Here is a 19,387-nt window from a genome sequence, read left to right on the forward strand (position 1 = left end):
AAGTGTCACCAAGTGCCCGGAAAGTCAACTATTTCTACCCATATTGGGCACTTGTGGCAGATAAGGCTTTGATAGTCTTTGGTAAGAGCCCAGGGCAATAATGTGTCATTTGAGTACCAAAAAACAAAGGCAATAATTCAAGAAACATGTTTCACGCATCAATGTCAGCCAACAAGACTTCATAAATCCTCTAGCTCCAAAGTAAACACCTCGGACTGCTTGGCGTTTAAGAAACGAATCTACCTACTGACCCACATCTTGCGCAATGGGCATTTTGCCCAGAAAAAACAAAATAACCGCATTGAGAGCATACTGCGCCACTGGGTCCAAGAGAGCTCGCACAGGGATAAGCACCTCAGTGGTGGGTTCATGGCCCTCCCAAACGTTCCGCGCACCTTCAAAATCTTCCAACAAACAAGCTCAATTTTGACCCATTTCCGAGGACTTTGGGGCCATTGGCTTTCTGCGTTTATACACTTGATCGAGATCGTAGGCCGACTCAGTCATGAAAGAACCAAAATACTACCAAACCTTATGTAAGTTGAAACCTAGTAGATACTTGAACACAACAAACTTTGTACACTTCCAATTGTACACCTGCCCATTGAACTAAATAGGCCTAACTCTGAAAAATTAACTTTTGAAAAGAACTTCGATTCTGCACAAATCGATATTGAGCAAAGAAAGCAACACAAAGGAGCACCTGTACACACGCGCGCACGCATGTGCACACAGAATGTCACTTCTCCAGAGAGCATCTAGATGCAGAGTATCAGACCCTCGAGAGTTATAATTTTCTTTATTATTTCACTTTGCACAAAGAACAACTCCCGATGGTACAACTCTCTCCGAGACTCTGCGTCCAAATGCACTCTGAAGAAGTGACCCCAAAGGCACTTATAGTACAACGGATGCCCAAAAGCAGAGTCCCAAAATAACAAAATCACTTAGTCCAAAAGCACCATCACCCAAAAGCAACTGGCCAAAGACCACCACACAAAACAGTTAAAATCTGCCAGCAATGCAATTTGCGGAAATCCGTATAGCCTGCCATGTGGCATTGTCAGCACGTTTTGCAAAATTCCTCCGGCCTTCCACGTCAACATGTCAACGCATTTTACGGACACCTGGCCCAAAGTTCAAGCTTTTGATATTTGATTTAGGCCCCTCGGCCGGTGCTACATAAGTTCTTTCAGTTGTTGAATCCTAACCCCTTTTTAGGCCCCTCGGCCACAACAACTACAAAGTTCTCCTTGGTTCAATTTCTCTTGTCCACTCGGTCATTTCTCTTCCAATTGGGTATGCCACATCATCACTTTGTGACGATCTCCTATGATCTTCTCTCTCTCTAGCGTTTTCTCGGCATTGTGGCAACATTTCTCTCTCTAGCATTGAGATCCCACTTCACCTCTCTCTAGCCTCCTGCTGCAAGTGCTTATTGGGCAGGTATTGCAAGTGTATGTTGCCCGTTGCCCGTGTGGTGGGCTCTATCACAAATTGCTGACATGCATAGTAACAGGGGACGCCCTTTTTCGGGCTTCCCGTCCCCACTTTTCCGTCCCCACTTGCCGTCCCGCTCTCTTTTTTACACTAAAAATCCATTTCAGCCCCCTCCCCCGTTCCCCCGTCCCGGAATGCGTCCCTTGTGACTATGCTGACATGTCAAGCCACTCAAGAACGGAGCCGACTTGCGGATCCCGGCTGAGGGGCCTAAACCCGAAGTGAAGAAGCAGAAGAAGCAAATGTACGGAATTCCGCAATTCACGCTGGCCTACCGACGTGGCAAATTGTACGGGTTTCTGCAATTCACGCTTGCCTGCTGACTTGGCAGATTGTACGGCTTTCCAAATTTCACGTTGGCTTGCTGACGTGGCCAATTATACGGATTTCCGTAAATTGCGCTGGCTGCTTTTGGGGCCAGTTGCTTTTTGGATTAGTTGCTTTTGAGTTTAAGTCTTTTCATGTAAACTGCTTTTGGGCCTAGGGTCTTTAAATATGAGGCTATGGCTCATTCTCTGGCACTCCTCTGGGAGAAGCTGCAGAGCGTGGAGTATCGGCTTGTACTATGTTGATGCAATATAAAGAAATACCGGAAGGGGCACCAAGGTTTGGGGCCAATACTCTCTGGGGTGGAATTCCACCACTCCATGTCACTTGTCGTCTCTCTCTCAATTCAGTTGTTATTGAAGTGCTAAAAGTCTGTTCAGTCTATTCTTTTCTTTTGGCACGTGGTGCCCATCTTGTGACAGTGGTATCAGAGCATCAGGCCTGTGCTTTCTGAAAGCATACCGGTCCTACAAAAGAGCAGACAAAGCAAACCAGAGACTACTGGAATTTTGAAGTATCTTTGGGTACCGACCCCGAACTTAGTAGCGACACCCACCCTTACTTCATCGCACATCGAGTGCGCTCCCAGCTTCACCGCTCATGTCTTACAGGGCATAAGCTATAAAGATCAATTGCAAAAGAAGCATCCAAGATTTGTTTCAAGCTGCTTTTTTTCTCAGAGGCAATGCCATGCAGTGGTGGAAGTCTATAGCTACCAATCGCACACTCCAAGGACTTGGCAAGCTTTCAAGAAATTTTTGCCCACAGTTATATGGTTTATGACATCTTCCTTCGGAGTAGCAGAGTGGGGTACCCTGAAATGCTTGCCATGGAAACCCTAGCAAACTATAACTTGAAATTTCTTGACATCTCTCAGTAGGTGTCTCTTTTCGAGCTAAAAACCTTGGAGGTCCAGTGTGATTGCCAGGTCTTGGGACTACCATCACCGCCAAAGAAACATTGCTTGTCGAGGCTTGTTTCGACTATTCAAGAGTTTGTGGATCATGCTGCAGCCCGCTACGACCTTATGGAAGGAACCTAACCCTAATTTCTGGTACAGGTTTCAGGATGGAAAGTCAGTCGACTTTTCGAGCTCGATTGATGTCGAGATTGCTTTTTAAGTTTGAGAGCTTGTTTAGTGACCCTGTTTGGAATTTGTTTGAAATGGATGGTATTTGTTTTGAACCTGTCTTGGTGTCGATTTGAATTGTTTGACACTGGTTTTAATACTGGTTTCAATGATCGGTGATTTTTACTCCCGGGTGGAGTAGTGACAAATGATGTTTGAGGATAATTGCTCATTCATAACTCATGGCCCAAACCTTGTGGTTATTTACGGGGGGAGTATTGAATGTTTGAAAAGTGTTGTTTTACCCATGGCCCGGACCCTTGTGGTTATTTACGGGGGGAGTATTGTTGTTGTTACTCACGGCCCTGACTTGGATGGTAATGCGGAAGGAGTATTAAGAAGTCTGAGCAGTGGTTACTCGCAGCACCTCCAAACGACGCATGCTGTGGTCTAAGGGGCGTTTGGTTGTAAAAGGCCTCTATATCTCATGGCCCGGACCTTTTTAGGTTATTTGCGGGAGGAGTGATGAGGGAGTCGTTGAACAGCTCATGGCCCGCACGCACCTGAATGGTTATTTGCCCGAGGAGTATTCATCGACGACTTTATGTTTCTATGTCTTGTAACATGCATATGTGAGCATTTGTGTTGCATTGTGATGTGCCAACCACTAAATATTCCTAATTGGATGAGATTGCCTAGGTATGTAATTCTAGTGCATCAAGACACCCGTGGAAGATCAGTGCGGCCTGGGTGTGATGGCTAATTTTACTACGCCGGAATATCAAGAGTTCCGATCTGGACGAAAGGAGAAGCCAACTCCTTAACAAAAAGAGCAAATTGATTGTCCCTCGGAATGTCCCTCGGAAATTTTTGAGCTAACTTGAGTTGTTTTGCAGATTTGCTGTAATCGCGGACGATTACTTTCTTTCAAGAAGGGGGGATGTCACAAATTGTTGACGTGTCGAGCCACTGAAGAACGGAGCTGACTTGCGGATCCCGGCCGAGGAGCCTAAATCCTAAGTGAAGAAGCAATAGAAGCAGATATACGGAATTCCGCAATTCACGCTGCCTGCTGACGTGGTTGATTGTATGGATTTTCGCAATTCACGCTAGCCTGCTGGCGTGGCAGATTGTATGGATTTCCGGATTTCGCACTAGCTTGCTGACGTGGCAGATTGTACGGATATCCGTAAATTGCGCTGGCTGTTCTTGGGGCCAGATGCTTTTTGGAACAGTTGCTTTTGAGTTTAAGTCTTTTCATGTAGATTGCTTTTGGGCCTAGGGCCTTTAAATATGAGGCTAGGGCTCATTCTATGGCACTCTTCTGGGAGAAGGTGCAAAGCGTGGAGTACCGGCTTGTACTGTGTTGATGCAATATAAAGAAATATTGAAAGGGGCGCCAAGGTTTGGGGCCAATACTCTCTGGGGTGGAATTCCGCCACTCTGTGTCGCGTGTCGTCGCTCTCTCTCAGTTCAATTATTATTGAAGTGCTAAAAGTCTGTTCAGTTGTTCTTTTCTATTGGCACGTGGTGCCCGTCTTGTGACAACTACTCTTGTTCGGAGGCTAATTGGTGGAGTTTTATCGTGGTAGATCGGAGATCTAGTGGCTATCCATGTTCGAAAGGATGTTGCTTGCAGTTGCAAACTTGATTGTCATCCGATTCACCTTTTCCGCTGCACCTTTGACAAGGAGCCGTCCTGAATGATAGAAGGGACATGTGTCACAAAGTGATGACGTGGCGGACAGCAGAAACCCTAATTCCTGCCAGAAACCCTAAAATTCCTGCAAACCCTAATTTCTGCCAGAAACCCTGATTTTCGGAAATCGCCGAGGCTAAAAAAAAAAAAAAAAAAATTATTTTTTTTTTTTTGAAATGATGAGCGACGCGAATTTTGCTTTATTTTATATAAAAAAAAAGAAAAGACTCTCTAAAGAGAGAGAGAGGACTACTGCTTTTGATTTTAAAAGCTTTTGGGGCTCTGCTTTTGGGCATCCCTTGTAACCTTTAAATTAGTGGTGAGGGCCTCACTTCTCAGAGCATCTGGACGCAGAGTCTGAGAGTGAATCCCGACCCACACTCTTGTACTTTGAATTGATTAATACAAAAAGAAATACCGAAAGGGGCGCCAGTCTTTGGGGCCAATATCTCTAGGCACGGAACTCCGCCGGGCCAGTGCAAATCTATTGTGATCTATGAATTGTTTTGAAGTGGTTATTTGGTGCTGTCGCGGTTGATTCTTGACTTGGAGTATCCAAGTCTGTTAAAGTGGTATCAGAGCACGGCCGATTTCTCTTCTACGGGAAACCCGATCCCCGAATTTTTTTCCGCGGCACCTATGGCTTCAAGCAATGATCAGTCGACTCCCTCTGCATCTGGAGATGCGGGCTGGGATCACAACGAAGATTCTGGCAGAGAGTATGGCCCGCCTCGGCCTACTCAAGCGGAGCAAAGAGAGATGACGCCATAGGCGGAGGTAGTTCGACTGGCACCCGGATGGGATGTTGCCATTACACCGAGCATTGGCAAACTTTGTTTGCAATGATAGGGGTGTTCAGGGCATGCGAGTGACGTTCTACTCGGGATCCCTTGGTACCACAAGAACTACGCCGTGGTTGACTACCGGGCCGAGAAAGCGACTTTGATAAATGAAGGGCTTAGAGATTGTACTTGATAAACTTCAGTTTCTTACTCATTCTTTTGGGAGAGAACTGAACGCTGGATAACGGTTGAATATGTTTTGACCTGATCAAAAGAACGCCAAGATTTTTCTCCACACTCATGCCGATTGCTTTTCAGAGGGTCTGAAGATCAAACCATTGATCTGATACCTGGAAGCACGCCACCGAATCGGCCACCTTATCGTGTGAGCCGAGTACAGAATGAAAAGATTATGAACCCAGTGAAAGACCTCTTAGAAAAGGGTCTTGTCCAGCCTAGTACTTCACCGTATTGCTCTCCAGTGTTGTTGGTTTTGAAGAAAGACGGATCTTGGAGAATGTGCATCGATTATAGCACTCTCAACGAAATCACCATCAAGAACAGATTTCCGATTCCTAGGATCGATGATATACTCGACAGGTTACAGGGATCCTCGTGCTTTAGCAGGATTGACTTGAAGAGTGGATATCATCAGATCAGGATAGCGCCAGGAGATGTCTACAAGACAGCTTTTCGAACGACTTTTGGGTTATTTGAGCTTTTGGTGATGCCTTTTGGCTTAACCAATGCTCCTGCGCCATTTAACCGGATGATGGACAAGATTTTTCGAGAGTACAGGCTATTTGTTGGCACTTTCTTTGACGACATCATTGTTTTCTCCAAGAATGAGGCAGAACACAGAGATCATCTGCTTCAAGTCTTTCAGGCACTACGAGATCACACGTTAGTGATTAATGCAAAGAAAAGTGAATTTTTCCTACCAGAGATGCACTTTTTGGGACACATTGTGTCAGCAGCAAGAGTGCAAATGGACCCGGCCAAGATAGAGACTATCCATGATTGGCCCGATTTGAGGAATGTCCATGAAGATAGAAGCGTCTTGGGACTGTGTTTGTACTACAGGCGGTTCATGCGAAAGTTTGCAGAGGTTGCTTCCCCTTTGCATACCTTGACACAGAAAGGAGTACCTTTTTCGTGGGGACCCACAGAGGTGACTGCCTTTCAGACACTGAAAGAGAAATTGACTACGGGACCTATTTTGACTTTGCCGGACTTGCAGAAGTCATTTGAAGTATATTGTGATGCTTGTGGTCGTAGTCTGGGTGCGGTCTTGATGCAAGAAGGCCATGTCATAGCTTACGAGAGCCGTTTGTTCTCTAGGCCGGAGATGACAACACAGATTTATGAGAAAGAGCTTTTGGTGGTTATCCATGCTCTTACTCAGTGGCGGCATTACCTACTCGGAGCGGATTTTACTGTCTTTACAGACCATCAGAGTTTGCGCTACTTCTTGTCACAGAAGCAGTTTTCGGAAAAGCAGATGCGGTGGGCGAACATCTTGTCACAGTGCCACTTCCAGATTGTCCATGTGAGGGACAGAAGAATGTGGTGGCAGATGCTTTGTCTCGGAAACCGTTGGTTCTGGCTATTTCCGCGATTCATCATAGGAGCTTCGAGGATATGGTCGATCAGTATGCCACAGATACAGATTTTGCAAATATTTTCACACGGATACGAGATGGGGAGACAGTAGCGGGATACTCCCTTCGGGAAGGCTACTTGATGAAAAAGACTATGTTGTGCGTTACACAGCCGTTGAGGGATAAGGTTATGACTGAATGCCACTGTCCACCTTTTACGGGTCACCGCGGCATTGCTACCACCATGAAGGGGGTAGAGAGATACTTCTTTGGGCCGAGACTCAAAAAGGATGTGGAAGAGTTTGTGCGCAGTTGCTTGGTATGCCAGAAGGTCAAGTTTGACAGGCATAAGGCACAGGGATTGTTACAGCCTTTACCCGTACCTACCCACCCCTGGGAAAGTATTGCAATGGATTTCATTTTTTATCTCCCGAGAACACAGAAAGATCACGATGATTTCTCGATTACATGGCACGTCTAAGACGATTGTCTCCGACAGAGACCCCAGATTTATGAGTTTGTTTTGGAAGGCAATTTGGGAGAACATTGGCACGCAGTTGCAGTTCTCGTCATCGTTCCACTTGCAGACTGACGGGCAATTTGAGATTGCCAATTCAGTGATTTTAGATTTATTGAAGTCTTGTATCTCGGATCAGAAGACTCAATGGGAAAAGAACTTACCTTTGGTGGAATTTGCCTACAATAACACGATACACTCTTCGACGGGGAAGACGCCATGTGAGATTGTTGAAAGTGCTACGAAGGTTCCATCCTTCCTGAGCACGAAAGATTAGATATTGGAAGCGGATGAATATTCGCGAGATTTGGATACGGCTTTTGCTTAGGTTCACGAGACTTTACAGGAGTCTCAAGAACGACAAAAAAAGGCAGCGGATCGTCATGGTCGCGACTTGAAATTGAAGGACGATGATTGGGTGCTCTTACTTTTGAGAAGGCACGCCTGAGAAAGAAAAAGGGAAAGGAGAGGCTTTTTCCAAAGCTTAGTATGTGATACTACGGACCTTTCCAGATCACTAACAAGATAAATGATGTCTCCTTCCGATTGGAACTGCCAGATACTTGGAGGATTCATAATGCATTGCATGTGAGTCTCTTGAACCCTGTTAAGTGTGATGTGCCTGATGATGGGGAGCCTGATGAGCAACCCGCAGTGGAAGAAAACGAGGAGATCGTTGTTCCTGAACAAATTTTGGCACATAATGATACGAAGAAAGGTAAAGTCTGAAGGCGGTTCATGGTTTAGTTCAAGAACTTTCCTGCATTTGATGCGAAGTGGATGGAGGAGGAGGACCTAGCAGATACTCCTCGGATTGTGAAACTTTACCTCAATGCTTTGGTTTAGCATAGGCTACTCCAAACGGAACCCAGAATTCAGCTTGGCCGGAGATATGGTGCAGTGGGATGCACAAGAGGGGAGTTACTCCACTCCTTTGTCAACAGATGCCTCGATTTTGATACGAAAGTCACTGATGTCTCTTTGAGCTTCAGGGATACTGAGAGCTGACAGTATTCTGCTGGATGACTTTATGAAATGGAATTCCTGATAATGATACTGATTTGTTCTTGACTTCTTGTGAGTGCAGGAAATGATAGACGAAATGACTGCAGCATTTTGGTCTGATTGATCTCAAATAGACATGGTTGCAATAGGGGTTAGACAATCGGACATTGTTGAGGTCGCGATTGGACCTAAATGTGATTGCTAGCTACATTGCCGATAAATCATGGTCTAAGATCCGAATGAATGTTGAATGTCATGTGATGTCCTGTGATGTCGTGTGATGTGACTATCGATTTTGTACATGTGCTAGATGTGTGTTCCTAGTACGTAGGTACTAACAGTCAGTGTATGCTAAGACGGTTTATGGCTTTTGTCGGTTTTGCAGGCGTAATCGCGGTCGATTACAATGCTTTCAAGAGGGGGATATGTCACAAAGTGATGACGTGGCGGACAGCAAAAACCCTAATTTCTGCTAGAAACCCTAAAATTCCTGCAAACCCTAATTTCTACCAGAAACCCTGGTTTCCGAAAATTGCGGAGGCTAAAACAATATATAATAATATTATTTTATTTTTTTTTGAAATGATGAGCGACGCGAATTTTGCTTTATTTTATATAAAAAAAGAAAAGACTCTCTAAAGAGAGAGAGAGGACTACTGCTTTTGATTTTAAAAGCTTTTGGGGCTCTGCTTTTGGGCATCCCTTGTAACCTTTAAATTAGTGGTGAGGACCTCACTTCTCAGAGCATCTGGACGCAGAGTCTGAGAGTGAATCCCGACCCACTCTCTTGTACTTTGAATTGATTAATACAAAAAGAAATACCGAAAGGGGTGCCAGTCTTTGGGGCCAATATCTCTAGGCACGGAACTTCGCCGGGCCAGTGCAAATCTATTGTGATCTGTGAATGGTATTGAAGTGGTTATTTGGTGCTGTCGCGGTTGATTCTTGACTTGGAGTATCCAAGTCTGTTACAACATGTTGGGAGTGTCAATGCTCGAGTGCCTTCCTTTGTCACCTTGAATTGTACTTCCGATTTTGGAACATGTGAAGGTGACAATGCATGCCAAGCAGATTTGGGATCATTTGGAGTCTATCCATGAGCATGTTACCCCTATGAAGCTGCTTTGTGAGAGTAGTTCATCAACCTAGATGTAGCCCATGCTACTTCCATGATTTTCCCATATCAACAAGATGCAAGCATTGTGGCAAGAGATACTTCGAATGGGGAGGAGCTTTGACTCAGAGGACATGGCCGTTTACTTGCTATTCTAGTTACCACCATCGTACTCGGGTTTTTATTTTTCATTGATTGCAAGTGAAAGACTGAATACTATCACGTGGGAGGAGATAGTCCCAATGGTATTGGCCTAGGAGGAGTAGTTCAGACTCCAAGATAGACCAAGAAATTATGATACATCCGAGGCTTTGGCTGCAGATTCCAAAGGGAAACAAAAAGTTGGACAGAGTGGGTCGAGTTCTTCAAAGAGCAATGCAGAGCACGAAGCCTTGAAAGTCGAGGGACATTGCAATGATTGTGGCGAGAAGAATCATCATTGTAGGAAATGTCCTTTGCGGAAAGTCCAATCTTGAGAAGCAACTCCGGCACCCGTCTTTGTTACGCACGTGAAGATCTCTTAGATCATATATCTATGGAGCAGGAGGGGTTCCCTTGCTTGAATCCGCTGATAAGATAATTGACAATGGTGTTGTTAGGCACAAGACTTCTTGTGATTTGATGTGCAATCGGAGGGTAGAAAAGTAAAGTTTTGTTCGGAAACAAATCATTGGCTCATGTACACAACCCTAGGGGAGTGTTAGATTCTTCATCTCCAGATGCTTCGCACACTGTCTACAGGCTCTTCACCACTCACGTGCACTGGCCCTTGGTTGTGGGTTGGCCACCCGTACACCTGCTAGACAGGGATCTCAGGCACACTTAGGGTTGTTCAGCACATTTCCCACTTTAGACCTATTTTGGTCACATTCCCCCATTTATATTGGAGGGTCACATTTTTAGGTCATTGTGCTATATTGAGGATTATTGCTCGACCATCCCCTATTCACCTATATATAGGAGGGGGGCACCCTCTCTTTCTCATTGTCTTGTATTGTCTCACACCATGTAGCCATCTGGAGTTATTGGGCTGCCAGCCTTTCCACCATCTCTCTCGTGTCATGTCTCTTCTCTCTCTCATGCCATTGTCTCTTTCTCTCTCTCACCTTCCGTTGCACACTTTGACAGGGAGAGGGGGGGGGGATGTCTATCTCCCAAGTTTTATATGTAAGGTGCAGCAAATGTGAATGTTGAACTTTGCTCAAGATGAGTGCTCCGAACTGTGCTCAAGGTTCCTTTTACTTACGGAAGGGAGAGCCTTCCGTTCCTTTAGTGAGAGAGTGCAAATGATTACAAACAAAGTGGATAAACACTGTGAATGAAGGTGCTGACACTGAGAGAAGAATACGACACCAAAAGTTGTCAAACCCTCCTCCGAAGGCCCCACTCTCTATGGCGAGAGCGGTCTACTATTGATTGAACAAATCTCTACAATGCAATGGACTTGCCGATGATGTCGACGACGGTGAGGACGACGACGAGACGGGCTGAAATCTGTAAACGCTAATGGCTGAAATCTTCAAATCTTTATCTGCTGAATTCTGACTCTATGTCGGTGACCACGGCGATGACGACGATGCAACGACGACGCGCTGAAAACGCAGATTTGAAATCTGCGTTTTCCGGGCTAAATCTGCAAACTTTGGTTGATCTAACCGTGCGGCAAGGATCTGTTGCAGGAAGGTGAGGCCTGCAAAGTTCGGGGCTGTTCTGCGGTATCTTGATGCTGAAAATGCAAAACGCTAACGCATGTGTTGGTTCTGTCGCGGTGAATCTGCAAAACACTAAGGGTTCTGCTGTCCAAAAACGCTAGGGCTGATCTGCGGTCTACTGCAAAAATGTTGAGGGATCTACTGTGTCTACTGTCCCCAGGCTACTGCAAATGTAAAATGCTGGGCTAATCTGCAAAGCTAAAAACGTTGGGCTTGTTCTTTGGTCTTTGGCTACAAACGCTAAGTTATCTGTCGGGAGGGGGTCTTGCTGAGAAGGTGCTCTGTTGGATGTCAGGTCCCTGCTACCTCTTCTGCCAAAATACACTAGCGCTAGCTTTTCTTATATAGATCCTTGGCCAAATTGCCCTACCCAGTTTCTCAACAAAAGTCACTTAAAAATAATAAGTGCAAATTGGCTAAAATAGGGAAAATAGGTCTATGCATTGTAAAAATGCTCCTGATGGGTTCTGACTATAATCTGATGATCATGTTGTGTGCAACCAGAGGATATGCATCTACTCTAATTGCCTCGACATGCACGGTCTACGAACAGACTCACAAAAGTGCCGGAACACTTCCTAAGCTAGGCTAATTGAACCCTTGTCATGAAGTAGCTTGTCCACGTACACATAGGGTTAGTTGTGCACGTGACATCCCCTCACTGGTACCGAATTGTATGGCGTCGAGGGAGATCGCCAACAGCATCTAGAATCTTGGAAAGGACTCTTCGCCGGCCCACTCTGATACGTGGGTCATGCGATACTTGAACTTCATAAAGGTCTGCAACGCTTGCTTCTCTGGGACGTGCCGAAAGCAACACAAAAAGTCATCTGCGGCTCCTTCAATGCTTCAACTTCGTCTATAGTCATGCGTCTACCTTCTTCAAGAATCTCCGAGGATGACAACACAAAAACATGAACATACCCATTCCATGTAAAGACCGAAAAAATTCTAGTCTTTCGAAAAAACTGTGCATGCAATGCAGATGAACAAAGTGACGGAGTGCCAAACCGTTCATTAAATACACGCAACAATGGGGTCGAATCTTGACTTTCTGATCTAAATCAATCGACAGTGGCAAATCACAATGGAAATGCCGATGCTTGATGCTCAATCCTTCTTGTACTCTTTCGGATACTGTGTCATGCCAAGGAAGAGACATGGAATGTGAATTCCTTGAATGCAAACATTTCATCTTTTCATGAGTAATCCACATACATCCGTGCTCATTCATGAGTGAATCGTGTTCATCGTGCAATATGGCATGCGTATAGAAAGGGATCATAAGAACGGTGAGTAAAATACAAGAAACCATCACGAATGAAATACTCGAACAATGCGTGCTGACTAATCATGCGCACACATAATACTTCCTGTGGGGGGTTCTTTGAAACTCGACTCGAGAGCCAAGATCGGTTCATCGTGATTGATCGAATCGGCAATGAGGTTAGCTTTACTAGACAAAGTATCAACTAAACCATCATCCTTGGGAACAATCACATCTTGATCATACAAATCATCATGGCTCGTGAGTAATCACATCTTGATCATGCAAATCATCATGCTCGTGAATAATCGCATCTTGATCATGCTTATCATTATCATGCAAATCATGTGTCATGCTTTGGAGAAGACAAGACTGAGAGAGTCTCCTTCTCCTGATTCTTTTCAATCTGCGCCTGCACATTAGAAAATAGTAGAACCAACTCTTGCATGCGTAGGTCTCTCTGCGCTTCACGCTCTAGCCGTCTTTCTTGCGCTCGCGATCCAATTCGGCTATTCTTTCTTTGTGCTCGCGATCCAATTCTGCGTTTCTTTCTGCGGCCGCCAAGCACACTTGCTCCACTAACGCTCTATGGTTGCCATTCTTTCTTCATGCCACACTTCTTGTTGTATATTTTGTCGTATCATCATGTCCATCATCGTCTTGACCAAAGCCTCCATAGGAGTTGGTACAATCCTTGGCGTAGATGGGAAAGGGGGAGGGTCGGAAAAATCTCCTGGTGGGGAAAATTCTTCTTCGCCACTTCCATGCTCACCACCTCCGTGCGAAGTATCCATTCCACTTCAGGTGATGACCATACACTAAAGTCTTGGGTTCTTAAGTTCACAAGGAAGTTGGGTTCTTGTGGTTCTTGGGTTCTTGAGGGTCTTGAGGTTCTTGAGGGTCTTTCTTTAGCTTGCAATCTGTGTTAGAGAAGGATCTTCTCTTACCCGAGCTCTACTCTTTTCCACGAGTGCACCCCTTGGCGGCCTTGCACTCACACCAAGGTTGCTTTTTCCCACCTCACGTCGATTGGCCGGCCACTAAGTGCACAGTCCGCTCTCAATGAGTGAAAAGATAAAGAGGGGAGGCTTGACAAGCCCTTCTTTCTTGGGTTTCCTATCACTCTTCAAAAATACGATTAGGAATCGACACGTCCAAGTGGACTTGGGTTACATGCGACCGCAACAAGCAAAAAAACAAAAAAAATTGTGGTTCTTTTCTTGAATGATACAAAACACTACCAAAGCTCTGATACCAATGTAAGGTGCAGCGGATGTGAATGTTGAACTTTGCTCAAGATGAGTGCTCCGAACTGTACTCAAGGTTCCTTTTACTTACGAAGGGGAGAGCCTTCCGTTTCTTTAGTGAGAGAGTGCAAATGATCACAAACAAAGTGGATAAACACTGTGAATGAAGGTGCTGAGACTGAGAGATAGAGAGAGAAGAATACGAAGGCCCCACTCTCTATGGTGAGAGCGGTCTACTATTGATTGCAAAAATCTCTACAATGCAATGGACTTGCCGACGATGAGGACGACGACAAGATGGGCTGAAATCTGGAAACGCTAATGGCTAAAATCTGCAAATCTTTATCTGTTGAATTCTGACTCTATGTCGATGACCATGACGATGCAACGACGACGCGCTGAAAACGCAGATGCTGAAATCTGCGTTTTCCGGGCTGAATCTGCAAACTTTGGTTGATCTAACCGTGCGGCGAGGATCTGCTGCGGGAAGGTGAGATCTGCAAAGTTCGGGGCTGTTCTACGGTGTCTTGATGCTGAAAATGCAAAACGCTAATGCATGTGTTGGTTCTGCCGTAGTGAATTTGCAAAACGCTAAGGGTTCTGCTGTCCAAAAATGCTAGGGCTGATCTGGGGTCTACTGCAAAAACGCTAGGGAATCTGCTGTGTCTACTGTCACCAAGCTGCTGCAAATGCAAAACGCTGGGCTGATCTGCAAAGCTAAAAACGCTAGGCTTGTTCTTTGGTCTTTGGCTGAAAACGATAGTTATCCACCCGGGGGGGTCTTGCTGAGAAGGTGCTCTGTTGGATGTCAAGTCCCTGCTGCCTCTTCTGCCAAAATACACTAGCACTAGCTTTTCTTATATAGATCCTTGGCCAAATTGCCCTAACCAGTTTCCCAACAAAAGTCACTTAAAAATAATAAGTGAAAATTGGCTAAAATAGGGAAAATAGGTCTATGCACTGTAAAAATGCTCCTGATGGGTTTGGACAATAATCTGATGATCATGTTGTGTGCAACTAGAGGATATGCATCTACTCTAAGTGCCTGGACATGCACGGTCTGCGAACAGACTCACAAAAGTGCCAGAACACTTCCTAAGCTAGGCTAACTAAACCCTTGTCATGAAGTAGCTTGTCCACGTACACATAGGATTAGATGTGCACGTGACATTATATGTGCGTAGTCTTGGGCATCGCATCTTGTCAATGCATGAACTTTGCAGACTTGGCACGGTGGTAGTATTTGACAAGCAGTGTGCTCCTGTTGATTTGGTGTGAATGGTGGAAATACTCGAGTGGATATGGGATGCTCTCCAAGGTACAAGCATGTTGACTAGATGTGCAAGCGAATGTCAACACTCGTAGATGCCAATTGCCATACATAGTAGAGTAACTGACGGAAAGCAAATGAAGGAGTGTCGTGCCTTGTCGTCTTCTCAATCGCAAGAGAGACAAGCTTCTTCTTTAGATGTCACCTAGATAATGCTCTGGCTCATACTCCGACCACAAGTTGAAAGGGAGTGTTTGAGTTTGCCACCTCTTTGGCTGGTCCCAGCAGAGTTGCTAGTGCCCAAGTATCTCCCACTTGGCTTATTATAGAAGATAAGAGCTATTTTGTGGCTAAGCCTATCCTATGTGAGGTAGTTTTCTCATTTCCAGTCTATTTCCGGATTGTTTTGCCCACCGTGTACTATTGGTATTTTTTCCCTGAGCTTTGTGCCATTGGCTTCCACCTACATGTAGGTGTTTTATTTTTCCATTTTTTGCCCCCATTTAAATGGGCCGTGTCGTGCCCACCCTTGTATATACCAATTGATCATCATCACTATGTGTCAATGGTTTGGGTCCCTCTCTCAGTGTCTCCATGTCTCAGATCTACTAGCTTTTTCTCTCTCTAGCATTTTTGCCAGATTGCCCTCCCTCTATCTCTACTTTTGCAGTTTTGCAGGTTCTTTCCTGTGCGTCTCCTGCCATAGGTGACCCCTGCAGTGCCTTTGCAGATTAAGGGTGTGCACCGCAACTGGGTTGCCTCAATATTCTAGATGTTGATTACCCCATGCTTGCTCGGGAAGCCTCTTAAAGTGTCCTACATAAGATTTGGAAGTTCAAACTACCACTCAAATAGAGGATATTCTTTTTGCATTGTCGCATGAGTGCACTAATTGTTGAGGCCCTTAATGCACGCTGGCGCATTGCTTCTTCTCTACGCTATGCTATTATGTGTACTATTGTTGCCACCAACATTGCAAGTCAATACCTCACCTTTTGCAGTGTTGCTCTCATGATCAAGATTTTTTTTATGAGAATACAAAACTGGTGCAATAGCGTTCCCGTCAGAACTCTTTTGGAAGACTTCCTCCGATTTTGGGCCACTTGATTCCAAAAGCACAAGTATTGTTTTGCTTCGGTACAGTTCTGGGCCCTTTGGGCTGTTTATCGTGCACGCAAGGGTGGTTACTCTTATACATTTTTGTACTTAATGCAAATTTAGTTTCACCAGGAATGTGTGTGTGTGTGTGTGTGTGTGTGTGTGTGTGTGTGTGTGTGTGTGAGAGAGAGAGAGAGAGAGAGAGAGAGAGAGAACCTGTAATTTCGATTAGATTCAGGGGGCCTAGCAAGCGCACTGCGGCAGACAAGGCAGGGGGGATCCGCAGGGAGGAGAAGGCAGCGAGGGGTAGGGACTCCAGAGGAGCAGCCGGAACCAAGAATGATGAGCTCCGACAGTATTGCAATCGCCCCGTTACTCGTCGCCATCCTGCTACGCGCAATTTGCGTTACGTTAAAACAATTGTATGTCGTATAGCGAAAAGTGTTAAAGCGTCCATAAAAAGTCACCTTAAAGTGCAACACTTTAATAAACTTTAATCTTTTGATTATTAAGGTATTTCAAAGGAAGGACCGCCTGGTGTAATTGATTCTTTTAAGTGCAAAATGATGATGAATTTTAGATGTATTCTAATGCTATTTGGTTTTTATTGGTCTGCTAAAGGGTCGTTCAATTCTAATGTGTCCCTCCATAGAGTTTAAAAGTGTGTCCCTTTTTAATGATATTTCCCAAGGATGCATTCATTTTTGTGGCATGCTGAAAAAGGCTTGTATTCATAAAGAATATGATCCCATTATGTGAAGTATGATTCAATAATATTTTTAAATATTTTGATTTGTAAAGAGTCCTTTCATTTAAGGATTTCACAAAGATTCATTTTACTAAATTTCTTTATTATTTTCTATGTTTATTAAATCTTTTTTTTATGAAAATATAAGAATATACTTTTATTTTAGTTTTTCAATGTGTCTTTTTATTCTATTTATTTTGTTTTCAAATGATAATATGCAATGTGCACCTTTTATCTTATTATTTAAGTGGTGCCTTTTTTGGGCGGTATTTAGAAATGTGAGTGATAGAAATATATTAGCATAGACAAAAGAATTATAAATTAAAAGCCACGATCAAAATGAGCCATGGCATCAAGCATTACCAAATACACTATAAGAAAGCCATTCCAACCACAGTTTCCACTTCCACATAACCAAAATACACATAGAGCATACTCGTAGGCTTTGTAGGGAGCCACGCTCGAGCAAAAAACAATACATTAATCATCCTACATGAGTGGCACAAGAAACGAAACCTCTCCAATTGGAAAGGTCACCTCCCATACAGTATAAGAACATTCGAAAAACACAAAAGAAAATTGGAAGAAACGTTTGCCATAGAAGGGGGGAGCCCGATCACTCCATCACCTGCTACCCAAGAGCCATGCACCAAAAGAACGGGGGAAATAGAGCACTTGTAGGAGTTGTTCATCCCACGAGGACCAACATGAATGCCATTTGAACCATTGGTTGTTAGTTGCCACCACGCAGCTGGACAGCTCACACATGACCCCTACTTGACTAACAATCTCTTGCACTACACCAAAGCCCGCAAGATTGTAGGTACACGAAGTTGACACCAAGAAGATGCACGACCACCATTTCCCTATGGAAAGAGAGGAGGCAGGGTGGTCTCTACCTATGCCCAAAAATTTGAGATTATGTAAGTATAATGGATAATACAATGTATATTTTTATCTTATTTTCTTTTTATTTTATTTTGTTTTCAAATGATAATGTTCAATGTACACCTTTCACTTTATTATTCAAGTGAAGCCTTTCCTAATATATAAAACATTTGTGATTATGTATGTATAATGGATATTATAATTTTATATTCAAACACAACATAAAATTATATGAGATTGTAGGCACTCATTTAAACTTACTCTCCATAAATCCCATCCCCCCTTTAGCTTAGAAGGCCTTCAACTTAACAGACCTTCGTGCCTCCTCACCTTTTTCAAGCAAAAAGGGATATTCCCACCCCCAGACACTCATAACACACACAAGCATGTGGAAGGGTGGAACTCTTTTCCTCTAAAGAAAAAGAAATGATGATTTTGAGATGTTAAAAAATTGTTACTTTTAGAATGAGGAGATATCTTTTTATATTTCTTTGACTTGGGATTTATAGCCTGTTTTCATATCATACACTATTAAAGAAGTTGGATTCTCTCTTTTCATTCCCTTTGTGAGACTTTTGCTTTTCCGATTAAGGTCTTTATTTTTTATCTGCTAAAAGCCTTAGTACCCATACCTTGAAAGTTGTTGAATTCTAATTGATGGATATGTGACCCTCAAAGGGGGCTTAAAATTCTTGAATGAAAAGAAATCATGTCTTTTTATGCTATTTACCAAAGTTGCATTCACTTCTTTGACATCTATGAGAAAGGCTCACTGAACAAAGAATTAAATAGTGCATTCAAAAGAATTTGATCGTATGATGTCAAGTAATGAATCAATGAACTTCTTTGGCCTAAAGAAGGCCATAGGGGGGTGGTGAAGAAATGGTACAATTTTCGAGCCATTGATGTAGAGATTGTCGATGGTGGACATGTGTTCTCTTGGTTTGAAAAAGAAAGTATTGTAAACATTATATCTTCCTTTTAAATTGTAAATGTGTCTTTCTATTATTGTAATTTGGTACCTTCATTTAAAGCTTCCTTGACTTCTTCTTCTTTTTTTGTCTTTGTTTATTTGAAGTGCTTGAAAAAACCTTGAAGAATAAAACATTAGAAGTACATTCATACAATTTTGATACCATGATGCGGAATATTACAGTATTTGATTTGTAAAAGAATCTTTTCATTTAAGACCTTGTAAAGGACATTTCATAAAAATGCTTTTTTATTTTCTTTTCTCAAAAAATAAATAAATTTTATTATCTATGTTTATCAAATCTACTTTTAGTTTGTAATGAGATCTCTTTATTTTGTTATTTCTATTTTATTTATTTTACTTTATTGTTTTTATGTTACTTTTTTATTTTATTTTATCTTAGAATGCCAATGTGATATTTTCACCTTGTTGTTTAAGTGGGACCACTATAGCAGACAAGGCATCTATACTACTTCTTCATGGAGCATGAAAAAAATAAGTGTCAGCTTAAGGGCAATTCTACGTTTTTCATTTTGAGTGTCATAAAACAATTCCCCTTTTCTTTCCACA

General features: G+C 43.4%; 1 protein-coding gene across 1 annotated transcript in view; it reads right to left on the reverse strand.

Moving 5' to 3' along the window:
- LOC147456489 (Metallo-hydrolase/oxidoreductase superfamily protein) overlaps positions 1-16,633 on the reverse strand; it is a 71,037-nt gene extending 54,404 nt beyond the window's left edge. The window contains exon 1 of the mRNA XM_086514938.1: positions 16,425-16,633. Coding sequence (XP_086371064.1) covers positions 16,425-16,594 — 170 coding nt within the window. The 5' untranslated portion in view covers positions 16,595-16,633. The remainder of the gene's footprint in view (positions 1-16,424) is intronic.
- Positions 16,634-19,387: the final 2,754 nt, after the last annotated feature.

Source organism: Adiantum capillus-veneris, chromosome 6 (assembly GCF_014529385.1).
Source record: "Adiantum capillus-veneris isolate H3 chromosome 6, ASM1452938v2, whole genome shotgun sequence".
In the NCBI taxonomy this organism is placed as follows: Eukaryota; Viridiplantae; Streptophyta; class Polypodiopsida; order Polypodiales; family Pteridaceae; genus Adiantum; species Adiantum capillus-veneris.